At 32.0% G+C, this 16,577-nt stretch overlaps 1 protein-coding gene across 1 annotated transcript in view; it reads left to right on the plus strand.

The window, feature by feature from the left end:
• The window catches only part of LOC129229714 (dynamin-1-like), a 44,681-nt gene that overhangs the window by 12,644 nt on the left and 15,460 nt on the right, over positions 1-16,577 (plus strand). The window contains exons 4-11 of the mRNA XM_054864078.1: positions 661-807; positions 2,776-2,979; positions 8,523-8,621; positions 9,755-9,863; positions 10,669-10,863; positions 12,408-12,543; positions 14,192-14,250; positions 15,693-15,831. Of these exons, the coding sequence (XP_054720053.1) occupies positions 661-807; positions 2,776-2,979; positions 8,523-8,621; positions 9,755-9,863; positions 10,669-10,863; positions 12,408-12,543; positions 14,192-14,250; positions 15,693-15,831 (1,088 nt within the window). The remainder of the gene's footprint in view (positions 1-660; positions 808-2,775; positions 2,980-8,522; positions 8,622-9,754; positions 9,864-10,668; positions 10,864-12,407; positions 12,544-14,191; positions 14,251-15,692; positions 15,832-16,577) is intronic.

The following is a 16,577-nucleotide window of genomic DNA, read 5'->3' on the forward strand; positions in this document are numbered from 1 at the left end:
CTAAGGATTTTTTTCTATTAAAGATACAGCTTTAAAGTAATTTTTTTTTGCAGTCAGGATAATATGTTTAACAAAACTGTGCATTGGATAAGCATTTTATCAATTACTCAAATGTTTAGAGCATGTTATACCTTTAAAAGAAAATTTTTTTTAAAAAAAATTACGATTTTTTACATAATTATTCACAGAAAATGTTCCGATACATAGATTTTTAGAGATTAATATTGTGATTGCTTAGCAAAAATCTTTTTTTAAATAAGTACAAAAACAAAAAAGCAGGGATTTTAAAAAATTGAAATATTCCTACATTTTTTGAATTTTTAAAAAAATGTGGGCAATATTTTAAGATTTTGAAAATAAATTATTGGTTGCAAAATGAGTGTGTATGTAATGGTTTCAAAAAAAAAAACACAATATTCATAAATTTTTAAAAAATGTTCAAAAGGTAGTGTAACCCCTTGGCTGTCCTGAAAACCCCTTGGCCCCTGAAAGTCTTAATTATTTCTATTCCAATTTGGCTGTCGCTCACCTAAATTGCCCAATTTGACCCTTTACATTTTTGGTGCACTGGCCGCCTATGCTTGGCATTCCTTTGCTTTAAATGTTTTTTACAGTTCATTGACCTTTTATCAATAACAAAACATTTTCTGATTTCTTTAGAATATGCAGTATTTTTACATAAAGAAAATGAAAAGTTTACAGACTTCTCAAAAGTGAAAGAAGAGATTTTAAATGAAACAAATCGAAAGCCTGGACCTGTTGGATTTTCATCTGATCCAATTTCTCTCAAAATTTGTTCCCCTAATGGTAAGTCTTAATTATTTATTATTCTAAATTAAAAAATCTCTTATTCTCCCTAACAAGATACAATCTCTCATCTCTTTTTGTATTGACTGCCACAGTTTCTGTAGCTCTGTCATTTCAAAGCAAGCAAGATTATATAAAAAAAACATGCCCACTCATATAAATACTTTTCTTTAGTAAGGTCAGAGGTGAGAGCAGTTGTTACCTCCTGACCTTCTAAATAACGGCTTGATCTGCTGTGAGATATTTTTATTTTTTTATTTTTAACAAGTGTTTAGACGTAGGAAATTTGGGTCCATTAACAAACCCTTCATAAAACTCCAATCAAGCGAAATGGATCCTTCATAAAATTTCTCAGAACTGAAGTGAATCCTTCACAAAATTTAGTTTGACCAAAGTGGAGCTTTCACTAAATTATATATTAGCAAAGCAGTAAGAAAATACAAAATTAATATACTATTCTTCCTAGTTAATCCATCGTCCACAAATGACACACAGAGCATGTGACGTCACAACAGAAAAGCGCCATCCCCGTGAATTGAGTGTGAGCAATTTGTAGCTAGAATAAAGGCCATTCAAATTTGAAAAAAACAAGCCAACGGCAAATGCTATGTATCAATTAGTCACAAAAATTATGCAACTTTTCACAAATCTGTTTTTCAAATTCATAGCAACAGAAGGGGCGCTCCTAATGGAGGTCCCATCAGAGTGACTGTGACCTCACAAAAAATTCCTATCTTGGTAATTTTCGCTGGAAATTCGGATAATAGTGCATTGCAGCACTAAGATTCTTTCTCTTTTCAATTTTAACTTTTAAATTTGTTTTTTAATAAAACCTAACAGTTTTTTTCTCATCAGATGTTATGTATCTTCTTTACTAATAATAAAGTTGAAAGTCTCTCTGTCCGGAGGATGTCTGGATGTCTGTGACGCGCATAGCGCCTAGACCGTTCGGCCGATTTTCAGGAAATTTGGCACAAAGTTAGTATATGTAGCATGGTGGTGTGCACCTCGAAGCGATTTTTTGAAAATTCGATTTTGTTCTTTTTCTATTCCAATTTTAAGCCCATTTTTCACAGAAATTTAATAAAATGGGAAAGAATCTTTATCTTTATCTTCTTTACTAATAATAAAGCTGAAAGTCTCTCTGTCCGGAGGATGTCTGGATGTCTGTGACGTGCATAGCGCCTAAACCGTTCGGCCGATTTTCATGAAATTTGGCACAAAGTTAGTATGTAGCATGGGAGTGTGCACCTCGAAGCGATTTTTCGAAAATTCGATGTGGTTCTTTTTCTATTCCAATTTTAAGAAAAAAAAATAAGATGGACGAGTAAATTACGAAATGATCATAACGTGGAACCGTAACATGGGCACAAGCCAATTGGGGAGATACGAAATTATCATAACGTGGAACCGTAAGATGGGTACAAGCCAACTGGCGAGAAAATTCACCATACATTATTTGTAAATATACAGGCGAAACAAAAGACCTTTTGATATTTCTATTACAGGCAAAGCCGTGTGGGTATCACTAGTATATAATCTATGTACATTCTCATATTTAATCATTCAGTAAAATTGAAATTTTATTCCATAAATTGAGCATTTTTATCCTTCCGAAAATTTTGTTTGCAGCGCTTATTTTACATTGCCAGTTTCACAATAAAAGTTTTTGGCAAGAATGTGAAACATTTGTTGTCCCATGTCGAAGTTCCTTGGAACGCAGTTTGATGTCTCAAAAATAAGAGACTGTCCATTAAAATCCGGGATATTTAGCTACCCTGGTGTCTGAGTCATATATTCTCACGTCCCTTTTGTATTCATACACGATAAGTGTTAACTCTTCAATGCATGTGATGCATAAATGAGTCATACCATTTTTTTAAGCCAAATTTTGCATGAATGAACTTGCTAGAGAATACTAGTTTTGACCTGGTTACTATGCATTAACCGAATTTTTTTTTATTTTAGTTTTAAAACTGACTGTGGTAGATCTGCCTGGTCTCATTAGAAATGCTGTTGATGGTCAACCGGAAGAAAGTATACAGGCAGTTCGAGAAATGGTACTGAACTATATTCAGCAACCCAAATGTCTTATATTAGCTGTATCACCTGCTAATCAAGATATTGCTAATTCTGATGCACTTAACATTGCCAAAATTGCCGACCCTAACAGTAAGTTAGTTACTCTAAGTTTTTATTTATTTGATATCACTTAATATGCGTCTGATTTTTTTAAAAAGAGTTAAACTTGGAACATACAAAAATTTAAAGAATTAAAAGTAGAGTAATTGTAATACCAGTATGCTGTGATGTGATTTTCTAAAGAACTGATTTGTAATTTATTTTATTCTCTTTTTTGACAGAAAGTCTAACTTAGTTCTATGACCTTTTGAATATATTTGTACCAGTTTGGAGTAATGGTACAAATGCAGCACTCATAAAAAATTTTGATAACTAGAAAATAATTAGCTGTTCGAGTTTAAATTTTTCTAGTGTACTTCAAGCTCTCTTTGTGTTTATGTGGATAACTTAAGAAAATAGAAGTCTTTTTGCTCAAACATTTAGATGAAGCAGATGATTCGCCTGATGTATTACCTTTTTTAAAAAAATCTTTAAAAGTCAGCTGCTGAAAGCACAAATTGCCTTAATTGTTCTTAAAACTTAAAGCAGAATTTGCTCAGTGTTTCTCTAAACTAGATATTTTTCAAACTATGCGCTGGCTAATACTTTTTAGTATTCAATGGACAGGTATAAATATTTTCCTACAAATTATTTTTTTCCTCCCAAAGCTACAAGCAGAACTTATTTGAATTTTGCCTACACAGACAAGCTTTTCATTCAGAAGAATATGAAGCAAAATCTGAAAGTAATCACTTCTACCAACCAAAATACTAACTAGCTTGATAGCAAGCTACTTTAAAACACATTTTTATCATTACACACTACATTTTTGTAGTATAACCTTTTGTCCATTGTAACATTCTCTTTACAGAAAGTATTACTTTTAAATGAAGAATACTAACCTAATTTTTGTGTAAATACTCTGCTTCTAATGCAGTCAAGAGCAGACATAGGCTTTTATTGAGGGAAATGGCAATTTATTTGTGTTTTCACTTAGCTCCCTGAAATTTAATTCCAAAGAGCAAAATTTATAAAACTTTAATTTGTTATTATTATTATAATCTTTATTTATACACAATTCTCTGGAGGAAGAACAGTTGCCCCCAGTGCCGGATCTGCAATTTTGCTGAGCCAGGGCAAATCTTGAACCAATTGCCTCACCCATCTTCTTTCAAGTTTTTATATTTAGTTTCAATTGAAAAAAAGCACACACAAGCAGAAAAATGGTGACTTTCTTGCCCTCACAAGTTGCCACTTAAAACAAGTGCCCTGATTAATCCCTCTAGATTCAGAAGAGGTTGACACCATTACCTCCAACATGTATCCGTGCCTGGAAGCATTTGTACTGTGTGCTACATTTATCAGAAACTAAAGCTGCACAGATTAAAAACAGAAAATTTTATTTTTGACAGTGAATTTTTAATGGTAAATGTGCTTTGATCATAGAAAATTGAAACACCACTTAACACTAGATCTTTTTCATCATATGTTATGCAGGCTCATCGTTTCAGAATTTTCAGGAGGCGGGAGGGCAAAGGGTTTTGTTCAATACATTTAATAAGGAGAAAACGACAAAAAATATAAAAATATGCCGAATTTCATTATGTTTTTAAAATCCAAGGAAGGTCAATTGACCCCCCTCCCCCATAATGCAAAAAGTCTTATGTTATGATTCACTGGTGTCTATAATTTTGTTTCCTCTAGAAGATTTGATATTGTAGACAGGGCTTATTTTATTGTCAACAGAGCGCATGGAACCCTATTCTGCCATGCTGAACACAAAAGTTATGTTGGCAGCCGAGCTCAAAACGAAATATTACGTTTTAAAGTTTTATGCTTCCATCAGGGCTACCATTGTCAACTAAAAATGTGATTACAAAGGGGACTACAGTGGCTATTTTAGCCAAATACTATTTTGCAATTAGTTGTAAAAAACAGTGACTCTTTTAAAGAAAAGTTAACCAAAATGCATCAAAACTACTTTTTTTAAGGCAAAAAATTGTAAATAAAAATTGAGAATTCACTTTACCACCTGCTTTCCAAAAGAAAAAAATCGGAATAGATTTTCTGTGTTCCGGTCGAGGGCTCATTGTTATGCCTTCAGAGTAAACTGTCTGAATTTCATTTTACCTCTAAGGAAATTGTGGATTTAGTTTTCCTTAATCATACTTGTCTAAAGCAATGTTCCTTTGTTTTTAATGGTAAATTTTATACAATGTCGGATGGTTTGGCAATGGGAAACCCACTTAGCCCCATCCTTAGTGATATTTACATGCATTACTTTGAGCTCAAGTTGTTTCAGAAACTACAGTTTCATTTCTATGTTCGCTATGTTGATGACTGTTTTGTTCTTATGAATCACGATCAACTAAGCATTGATGATGCTTTATCTATTTTAAATTCCATTGATCCTCATATTCAATTCTCTTGTGAAAAAGAGCAGAATAATTGCCTTCCATTTCTGGATGTTCTCGTTTCTCCAACTGAGTCCGGTTTTGAAACTACAGTTTATCGCAAACCTTTTGCTGTTTCATTACCCCCACATAGATTATTGTCTCACCCTTCTAATCAAAAATATTCAGCTTTCAACACATTTGTTTATCGTGCAATGAATATTTGTTCTTCACCTGAGCTTCTTAATTCGGAACTTAACTATTTAAGAGCTGTGGCTGTTGATAGAGACTATCCGGCCACCTTAGTTGATTCCATTTATAAAAAACTTTGCAAAAAATCTCAAAGTATTGTTCGTAATAGAATTTTTAACACTAAGAATTTAGTTTTTCTGCCTTTCTTCCCTGGCATTAGTTTTCAGGTTGCTAAGATTCTGAAGCGATTCCAATTCCAAGTGGTATTTTCTCCTATTGATAAACTTTCTTTCTCTTCTCTTAAAGATTCTATTCATCCTCTTAATTGTTGTGGGATCTATAAAATTGTTTGCAATTGCGGACTCGGATACATCGGACAGACCCGCCGTTCTTTGAAATTTCGGTTAAAAGAACATCAAAGCTATGTGAGAAAACAACAGCTGAATAAATCCAGTATTGCCCAACACTGTTGGGAATCGAATCACTCTTTTGATTTTAACTCTTATCAAATTATCCAAAAATGTCCCAATCCGTTAGATCTTGATTTTTGGGAATCTTTCCACATCCTGAGGAACCGTTCTAATTTAGTTAACGATCTTACTGCAATTCCCTATTTTTCTTCTGTGTGGACTCCTTTGTTAAAATTGGTTTAGTTTTTCTATTATTTTTACGTAAACGTCGTACATTTCTTACTTTTATTGTTTTCATTTTTTGCTTTCTTATTTTGTTTTTGTGATTAACTATTCCAATAAGATTATCCTTCACTTTGTTTTTTCCTGCATTTCTCCATTTCATACATTGCTTCTATACATAGTTTTTCCCGCTGGTAAATTTATTGCTAATTTATTCAGAGTGGTTTCATTTTTGGAATTTTCGCATTGTTTATGGGTTTTCTTGGAAAATTTATTACTTAACGGTTTTTTCCTGATGGAATTATATAATAAATTTTGCCTCCAAGTGTCATTTTATCTTTTTTGTTTCGTTTAATTTCGATTTTTTGATATTTATACTATCTCCTGTTCCACCGTGTTGCTTTTCTCGGATGACTTTTCATCCAGAAGCTCACACCTCTTTGCATTGAAAAAGGTGTTCCTTGTAACACCAAAACACGTGTCTGCAATTTTTTTGCAATTTTTGTGCTTAACACTAGAACCGCGGAAATTTCTGTATACCTAAAACCGCGGGCAGGGGTCATTTTGACCCAAAGCTTAAAATGGGTTCTTTGATGTTTAGAAAGAGGTAAATTTTTTTTTGATGAACAAGAATACTTATGCAATATAATAGTAAGTTATAAAATTCTGTCCCATTAACTTTAATCATTTATTCATTTCACTTTGTAGTGTAAATTTCCTCCCAGAAGTAGTTTTTCTGCTATTACATTGTCCAGAAAAATTAGATACGGTATCTTCATTCGAGGAAATATTTTCTTCATCTTGGGGCACATATTCATCATCGCTGAAAACAACTTCTTCATCATTATCGTTTTCGGATTCTGTTTCCGATAATTGTTGCATATATTCGAGGACCTCGCCATTTGTAACAAAAGTTCCAGATTTTATTTTATCTGGATTTGACAACTTTTTTCGTTTATGTACATATTGTCTTTTCCTGCCAGAAGTAGTTTTTCTGCTAGTACATTGTCCAGAAAATTAGATACGGTACCTTCATCCGAGGAAATATTTTCCTCATCTGGGGGCACATATGCATCATCGCTGAAAACAATTTCTTCATCATTATCGTTTTCGGATTCATTTTCCGATAATTGTCGCATATATTAGAGGGCCTCGCTAATTGTTAATTTACGCCTATTTCTTCCAGCCATTTCAGATAATTTTATCTCCGTGTAAACAAGGCGCCAAAAAAAGAATAGACTGGTGCTATCAAACTATCCAAGGCAAAACGAACAACCAGTTGTGAAGTCATAAAGAACCGGATGTGAGCCAGTTCACCACTTTTCCTTCTACGCCAAAACAAAAAACATCAGAAAGAAAACATTCCTTGAATACACTAACCAGACGCATTTTTCCCACAAGGAACGATAACGTTAGGGGGGGGGGGGGGCGTCTGCAACACTTGTTACTACTACCGCAACCCCCCCCCCCCCCCACCTGCACTTCTGTTATCAGTAACAATTTACTGACCCTGAAGTATTGTTCTGCTTTCATCTGGGAAATGGAGAGATGACTGAAAAAGCTTTTCCTATTCTAGGAAACGTTGAACTGCGACTTTAGTGCTTGTGATTATAATGGGGTCAAAATGACCCATTCCGCGGTTTTAGGTATAAGTATTAAAAACAAAAAAGTGGTAAGTATTTAACGTATCATAATTTCACAGATTATTATTGGTATGAAAATAGGAAAAGTCACGATTTTTTTTTCAATTTCGTTCGTAACTTTTTGAGGAAATCGGAAACAAAATTGCTTTTGGGTCAAAATGACCCCATCCGCGGTTCTAGTGTTAATGACATTGGATTACTGATTTTTTGTATGATGTTCATATTTTTGAATAAAAAGTTTTGTTTTTGCATTTGTAATTTTTTTAAAAGTTAGTTTTTGTGACTGATTTTTTCAAAAAGTTAGTTTTCGATACTACTTTGCATTCTGAATGAATGTCAATAACATGTTGCTTTTTCATTTCTTGTAATCATATTACATTCATTCTTTGAAAACGAGTGCTAATTATTTTCATGCGATGAGAAATATTGCAAATGCAGCATCTCATTTCTTTTTACGCAGCTAGTCTTTTACTGTTGTTTTTAATTTACCATCAATGACAAATCATTACAAAGAAATTATAAGATCTGGCCCGTGAATACATAAGTCTAACCAAATATTGTGATTGGTCCCTTTTACATACTGATTTTTGCAGACATAATCTTTCTATTTATTGAAGTACTATTGCATTAATGACATAAATGCTGTTTAAAAAAAAAATGGAAGACTATTTTAAAAACTACTTTCTACATTTGTATTTTATTTGTTTTCTTTCTAAATAAAGCTTAAATTTCAGGAGAAAGGACTATTGGCGTATTAACAAAATTGGATTTGATGGACGAAGGAACTGATGCAAGAGATGTACTTGAAAATAACAAAATTCCATTAAAAAGAGGTTATTTTGAATTTGTTCTTAGTTTTACAGCTTGTATCACAAATATTTTATGTAAAATGTATCTGAAATTTAAAATACAGATTCTAAGCTAAGGATTTAGTTATATCACTGTGTTGTCATTCATATAACGTTCTTCAGAGACGACGAGTGGGGCTTAAAATGCCGGGGCAAGTTTTTTTAAAGGAAGTTGAGAACTTTTTTATGCTATCTTGAGTGGGGAAGGGGGGGAGGAGTCTTTTGATGTTCTCTTGTGTAAATGTTTTGTAATTGTAGTCTTAAAAACGACGTTTTTGTAGAGTTTGTAGAGTTTTGTCAACGTTTGGTTGGAGAACAAAAAGGAGTTTCCAGGGTTGTCCCTATAATGTTTTTGCTTTTTTTAATTAAGTTTAATTACCAATAATAATAACAAAAGCAAAGAAGTTTGGACTGTCTTTGGTAATATAAAAATAAGGAAAGCTCTTCCCTTGCAATTAAACTGATGTCTTAAAGACGCAAATTAAAGCCATCTTTAACAAATTTAGAGCAAGGGGTTTGGTGTTCGCTCCCAGAAATTTTGCAAAGTTTAAAACGTTTTTTAAACGTCTTTTAAAACGTTATTTCAGACTTCTCTTTTTCTGACTTAAGGAGAAACAAAAGGGTTCGGAGGCTCTCCTAGTACATATATTTTTTTATTATTTTGAACTGATGAAATCCTAAGAACTCGGTTTTAAACTTCCTTTGGAGACTTCAGAAAAAGAAAATCTTCATTTTTTTTTTCTTTCTAAGTTTGTCTTAAAAACTCAGTTTTATGCTATCTAGGGGGATTCTTTTCCTGATTTCCCCCCCTCAAACTGGAGTATTTATAAAGCAAATTTAGGTCATCTTTGAATTTAAAGGGAGGAAAAGTGCGCTCGGAGGTTCATCTCGGAAAATTTTCAAAATTGAAGTTTTAAAACTGAAATTTTAAAGAATTTTGGTGATGTTCAGGTAATCTCACCCAGAATGGTTTTAAAAAAAAAGTGTGGGGGCAGTCGCTCTCCCTTTGCCCCCCCCCCCGAATAGGCGCCACTGATTCTTGTTTTTGTTTTCCTTTTTTCCCTTAAAATTTATTTGAAGTTATTATGTATTGTGCATTGAGCATAGCTTTGTTTTAGGGTATGTTGGTGTGTTGAATAGAAGCCAGAAGGAAATCGATGAAGGCAAAGATATAGAGTACATCTTAAAAAAAGAAAGAGAATTTTTTTCCTCAAAAGAATGTTATAAGTAAGTAATCATTTTTCTGAAATTGTTCATGAATTTAAAATGTAGCGGAAAATTGCACCTGAGCCCATCTTGCTATGCTCCCACTGAACAATAGCTTTAGAAAGACAAAATGTTCCTGAATTTCATACGATAGATATACGTGTGTGTAAGTGGTAAATATTTATGTGTTATATGTTAATTTTAAAAAATAATAACAAAATCAATAATTTATGAATTTTTGGAGTAAAAAAGTGATTTATCATTATATATATGCATCATACAAATGTCTTTTGTAAAATTTCTCTTGACTTCTTTCAGTACAATTTAATAATCAACATTTTGCCTGAAATAGGTCTTTTTTTAATGGAAAACAGAAAGTTGAATTTTATAATTTATACACTCTTAATTAAAATTGCATCTCTGATTTGAAAAGAATTTTATGTTAGGGTAACCCCGATTTTACATTTTCCATCAGACTAGCGATAAAAAATGCATCAAGTGAGGAAAAAGTATAATTGGCATTGGGGGATCACCATGACTTTCCTAATTTTTTTCATATTTGGCAATTTTGACTGAAAGTTCAAAAATTTGTAGACAGTATTGCAGTTATTTTTTGTCTTTTTAATGATGCCCAATGTATTTTCTGATAAAATGTAGGTATGTACATATGCACATGTTTCTTTTTTTTTTGGTCACATTTCGTAAAATTCAGAGTTTCATTTGGCAAATTGAGAACCTCCCATAAATTTAGGTTCCGAGTGCCTCTGCATTTCTTACTATAGGAGGTAGAGATAATGTAAAAATAATTTCTTTGATTTAATTTTAGGAACATTGCTCATCAAATGGGGACACACTATCTTCAAAAGTTGCTTCAAAAAATGCTCAGATCTCATATCAAAAGTTGCCTACCCAATGTTCGTAATGAAATATCTCAGAAACTGAATGCATACAAAAGGGAACTACGAGAGTTTGAAAATCTTATGGGAAATGGTCCAAATGGAAAACAATTTTATTTAATCAAGTCAGTATCATTTAGATTTAATAAAACGTGGTGTTTATTTATTATTATTGTTATTATTTATTTATTTTTTGAAAAAAGAATTTGGTGCTATTTTCAAATGAATTTTGAATGAAACTGGAACAGGGTTCCCACTGGCCCTCAAAAGCTCATATAAAGGCTCCATTCTCAAGTACTGTTTCTATTGTTTTAAAAGTCACATTTAGTAGTCAAAAACCCTAAAAATTACTCCAAGACCTTTTTTTTAGGATTTGACAAACCCTTTAACATTTAATAAGCAGGCAAAGGCATTTGCTAAAAAGCTACAACCTAATAAACTGATAATTTGGAACATATTAGATTTAACAAAGAATTTTGTTTATATTCATTCTTATTTATTAACAAATGCATATAATTTGTTTGTAAGCATTAATGTTCCCATCAATTTTTCTGAGGGTATACTCCCAGTAATCCATTATGAACAATATGAAATTTTTTTGAGAGTATAAGGCATATATGGAGTGTAAGCTATGGGAACACCCCTGGTTATAAGGATACCCTGATTATAAGTTCATTTTCGTAAAGTCTCGAAGCATGACCTTATAAGGAGGTCCAATTGTATATTTATGTTCCTTTTTATAAACTAAGCTCTTTCCACCTAGATTTTTTTTTTTTTTTTTTTTGCAGCATTGGTAATTGCCGTGAAGTGATTCTATAGTTAAAACCGTGCTAGAAAAAGAGCATATAAAAGCCCTGTTTTTTAATCTGCTAGAACAGTGGCAATCGTGTGAGAACTTTCATGAATTTTTTTTTCTCGCAGTTTGAAGGCTAAAAATAGCCATTTTCCTTCGAATGCAGCAGTTATAGGAAAGTCTTCTCTTCAATTCCATAGTGAGCCCAGTCTAGTTCAGGTTCCAAACAATATGTTTTTATGAACTAGGTTTACTATGTCAGCAGAAGACTTTGCTTCCCTGTCCACTACCTTTTCAAAGTAAGAACAGATGGTTGTGAAGTCCTCATTTATTTTTTGAAAGCTTGAGGTAGTTGACAGAAAATTCAGTTTTGCTTTAACTTTCTTGATATAAAGCAGTGGTGCCCAACCTACGGTCAGCTTTGTGGGCCACATCCGGCCCAACCAGTGGGGCTCATTAGTTTGTTCAACTTCATAAAACAAAAATCAAGATTTGTTGCAAAATAAAAAATACTCAAATACTGGTTTCTGAAACACAGATTCAAACTTTGCTTTAACAAAATAAGCATCTAGTATTGATAATAATAATTCTTGGTTTGTAATTTTCTTTTCCATGTTTGATATAACTTTATCCTGTTGTTATGAAGTTTAAACAAAGATTCTGTAAAATGCTATTCAGATAGTTTTTGTTTATTTTAAAGTCAACTCTGAAAGTTTTTTAACTCTTAAAATTATGTGCAAATGTGTACCTTAACAGTTATAAAATGTGAGTGGTATTATTTATTGTTAAATTAAAAAACCATCTGTTATATCTAATTATTACATAAAATTCAGAATCTTTCAATACTATAAACTTGTTTTGTTTTTTCATTTTTAGGCTAATTCAAAAATTTATTGATGACATAAATGTTAAAATGATGGGTCATTCTGAAACTGTTGACATGAAAGTGCTTACTGTTGGAGCTCACATTCATTATAAACTCTACACAGAAGTACAGAAAAATCTGGAATTGGTAAGGCAAATATTAGTCATAAAAGGAAACTTTTTTTTTGGGGGGGGGGGAGTACAGTTAAATTCAACATTTTACCTTGTGAATTGCTGTACAGATAAGTCATTTGTCAAGTTTGGTTTAAAATATAAAAATGTTTTGATCACCTTCTGATTTCAAATGAAAAACAAGAGCAAGAAGGATTATTTTCCAAAATTAATTATATTTTTAAAATTTATATTATGGTGCTAAAACCACATAACTTCCCTGAAAACATTTCTTACCTGTAATAAATCTATTTTTTTTTTTTCTGATCAATGTTTGTACACATCTTAGAGCTCCATACAATTTCTACAATTGTTGTTACTTTGGAATGTTTCATTTTTTACATTTTATCTTTTTTGAAAAAAATTTAAATGTAAAATTAAGATCTGATTGTGTGAGTTGATTGGCTGATGTTTATGAAGAGGAAAAAATTTCAATGCAATGAAATTTGCTCAAACTACAAAAAATGTTTAATAAATATGAGTAAACTCTTACTTTCAGTCATATGTTGTTGATGGTCTTCAAAGAAAATTAGGTAGAACCTGAATCTATAAAAGTATATTTTCTATAAAGTGCTCAACCTTCCAGGAGTGAACAGTAAATTATGTAGTTGAAACAGTCCTATATTCAGTGTTGTAAAAAAAAAAAAAAAAAAAAAAAAAATTGAAAAAAAAAAAACAGTATTCCCTAGTTAGTTCAATTAAATACAAGTTCATAAGTTCTCATCTTCTCCCTTAACTCAAAGCTTCTAAATTTTAATTGATTTTGTTTCAGTTAAGGAATAGTTTTAGAAAAGCACAGTAAAAATGGGGATAGAAGACAAACATGCCCAACTGCCATACTTGAAACAGACAGTAAAACTCTTATCATTTCCAGCCAAGGACTGCAGTTTCGTGCTTATTAGCACTCATGCATAGGAAAGTGCCCAAGCTGGAGATGGAAAACCTCTTAAGGAAGCCAAGAGTGCGAAACAAACTGGTAGCTAATATAGAATTAGCACACCAGACGAGCTAATAAGCATGAAACTGCAATCCTCGGCTGGAAATGACTGAGCTGGCGGTATATTTCACGTATTTCTGCTTTAGCCCTGGCTAATGGGCGGTAATTTACTGAATATACCTTGCCTCGCGTTCAATCTTCGAGTTGAGCCGAACCATTGCTTCGGTCACTCGTCTGATCTGCTACCAGTTTGTTTTGCACTCTTGGTTTCCTTAAGAGGTTTTCCATCTCGAGCTCGGTCACTTTCCTATGCCGGGCTGATGAGTGCTAATAAGCTCGAAACTGCAGTCCTCGACTGGAAATGACTGAGCTGGCGGTGTATTTCACGTATTTCTGCTTTAGTCCTGGCTAATGGCCGGTAATTTACTGAATATAGTAAAACTCTTATTTTAAGATTTTCAAAAAATGTTATAATTAGTTTATTTTTGAATAACTTATTGCTGAGTCAACTTCACTTTTAAAAATAATTTTATCCAACTGATTTGATGTTCATTTAAAGTGCATTTATTTATTTAATGTCTAATTGTTTATATATCTTATACATTTTAATTTTTAAATGGTAATTTATTTGTAACGTAAACTACAATATCAAATTTTGACATTTGAAAGTTGCTTCTCTTGTTGCTAGCCGCTGATGCCAGATGAAGGAGAATTAACAATTCTTATTGCCAACTTGTTTGGTCTCAGGTAATTTCTTTATAACAAACAATCATTTATTATGCCTTTATCCTTAAGCTTTACACAGATGACTTAATTATTTTCTCACTTTTGAAAGTCTTTGTGTTGGATGTACAAGTAATATAATAATAAAATTTTCTGGGGAATCAAGAGTGTTTAACTCATTTTTGTGTTCATTCAAAATACCAAGTTATGCAGATTAATTTATAGTAAGCAAATTTGCATAACGGAGGAACATCAGAAGGCAAATTACATTCAATTTTCAGCCAATAAAGTCTAGAGTATTAAAAACCAAGTTTGCTTTCTTTCGATCCAATTTTTTGCCCTAAAGCAATATTTCTCATGGCTACCAGTAGAATTTAATAGTTAAGATCAGAAAATAAGTGTGACATTTTACAATGTCATCAACTTCACACCCATCCCATCATAATAATTTAGTTTTTTAAAGTTAAGTGCACATAAAATAAATCCTTTTCTACTGCTATGAATTTATGCTTTGCTTGCAATTTTTTAGCAAGTTATGCATTTTAATATTTGTGATCTGAGTTTTGTTAATCATCCTTTTATTGAAACCTCTCTCATTTTTGAATTGATGGAATTATCAATTAAATATTTTTAGTCTGATTTTAGTTGTAAAAAAAATATATTTTCTTTCAAAATTCATTATTCTGTCAATAAATCAATAATTGCATCCCCTAAATTTTTTTTCCTGTAACTGAAGCACTCTTATAAGCTTTACTATAATGGGGTCGTTTCCAAAATTTTAAAAGTTTTTTTCTGAAAGAGCATACTTAAAAACATAGGATTTGACCATTTTTAAATAATTTGTTTACGTTTAATATTTTAAAAAAAATTACTTAAATCGGTGCGCTTTCATTGTTTATGTTTCTTGCTGATGACATCGCAAATGATGAAATGCCATTCAGTGTTGCCATTCATGGATCAAAATATTTAATTCACATCTTTACTCACATGTATTGGCAACAATATGGTTGATAGCAAGCGTAGAGCGCAATTTTGATTTGCTTCTTGATTATCATAACGTGGAAACGCGGTACAAAGATATGCCAAAATGCATCATTTGTGACGTCATAAAGACCAGGCCTTGTTTGAAAAATCGGACATTTTAAAAAACTAACTAAAATATAACCGGAAACATAACAGAAAAATTAAAGAATTTTCCGGGTCCATGTTATTTTTTTTTTTTTTTGCTCATTCTATCAATTTCAGTTACTAAAAGTACTACTTTTGACTGAAGGAAGCAACCCCCTTTTTCTTACCTGCCAATTTTTATTTCCGTAATCTATCATCTGAAGTTGCTCACATCCTGTAACAAAATATGTACTGACTATCAAGTTAAAAAATTGTGTTACTCAGCAAAATTTTTAGTTTATAAAAAGAATTTTTAAAAAATTTTGAAGTTTAATAGATTTTATGTGTAACACTCACAGAAATGCCATCTCAGTGCCATCTCTTGCCCTTGATGCCATGTGTGGAAAACTGCTTGAGTCTTATAAAGATCCTCTGGAAAGATCTGTTAAATGTGTGATGGATGTTCTTATTGCTGCCATTGTTGAATCTGCAAAATTGGTGAGTTTCAAAAGAGACAGTTTTAAAATGAACTTCTACATCTGCAGTATGATATATTTGTCAGAAATATTTTTTTTGTTTCTATGCTAAACAAATAACTGGTAATAAATTCATCATAAAATTGGTAGAACCTGAAATTTTTGATTTCATTTCTGTTCGAATGTGATAAAATATATTAAGAGAGAACAACTAGAACATACACTATCAGTTCTGTTTTAGGGAGAATAGTAATAATTAAAGCATATATTACATTTATTTGTGCTCGTTCCTTTTCATTTACAAAAATGTTATGACTTTATAAAGCACCTGAAGCAATGACTCACAAAATTTTTCTTGCTTTTTCTATTTTTTGTAGTTTAATGTAAATACAGCAAAGTCTATCATATGCGAAAATTGATTAAGAAAAGCATGACTACCCTATAGTCGTAGAATGATTATACCCCTATAATGTTCATTATAGGCAGGGGAAAAACCACCCTTCACCTTTAAAAGTAAAGGGCCTTTGCCCCTCCATTTTTCTAAGTTCCAAAGTAATGGTCGATCAAAAACTATAGTTTTGTTCAATTCACTTGTTGAAAGAAGAATTGACTTAATAAGTGTGTCTTTTACTTTTCCCATATTATTATTTGAGGAGTTTTGAATTGGAAGCATGGAGTCTTCTGTGGTCACCTCTGATGATTTTTGAAACTGTCCTGAATTTTGCAGCGAAGGTCATTTAATTAATAATGATAAGAGTCAACTGTCCA

Source organism: Uloborus diversus, chromosome 9, assembly GCF_026930045.1.
Source record: "Uloborus diversus isolate 005 chromosome 9, Udiv.v.3.1, whole genome shotgun sequence".
Taxonomy (NCBI): domain Eukaryota; kingdom Metazoa; phylum Arthropoda; class Arachnida; order Araneae; family Uloboridae; genus Uloborus; species Uloborus diversus.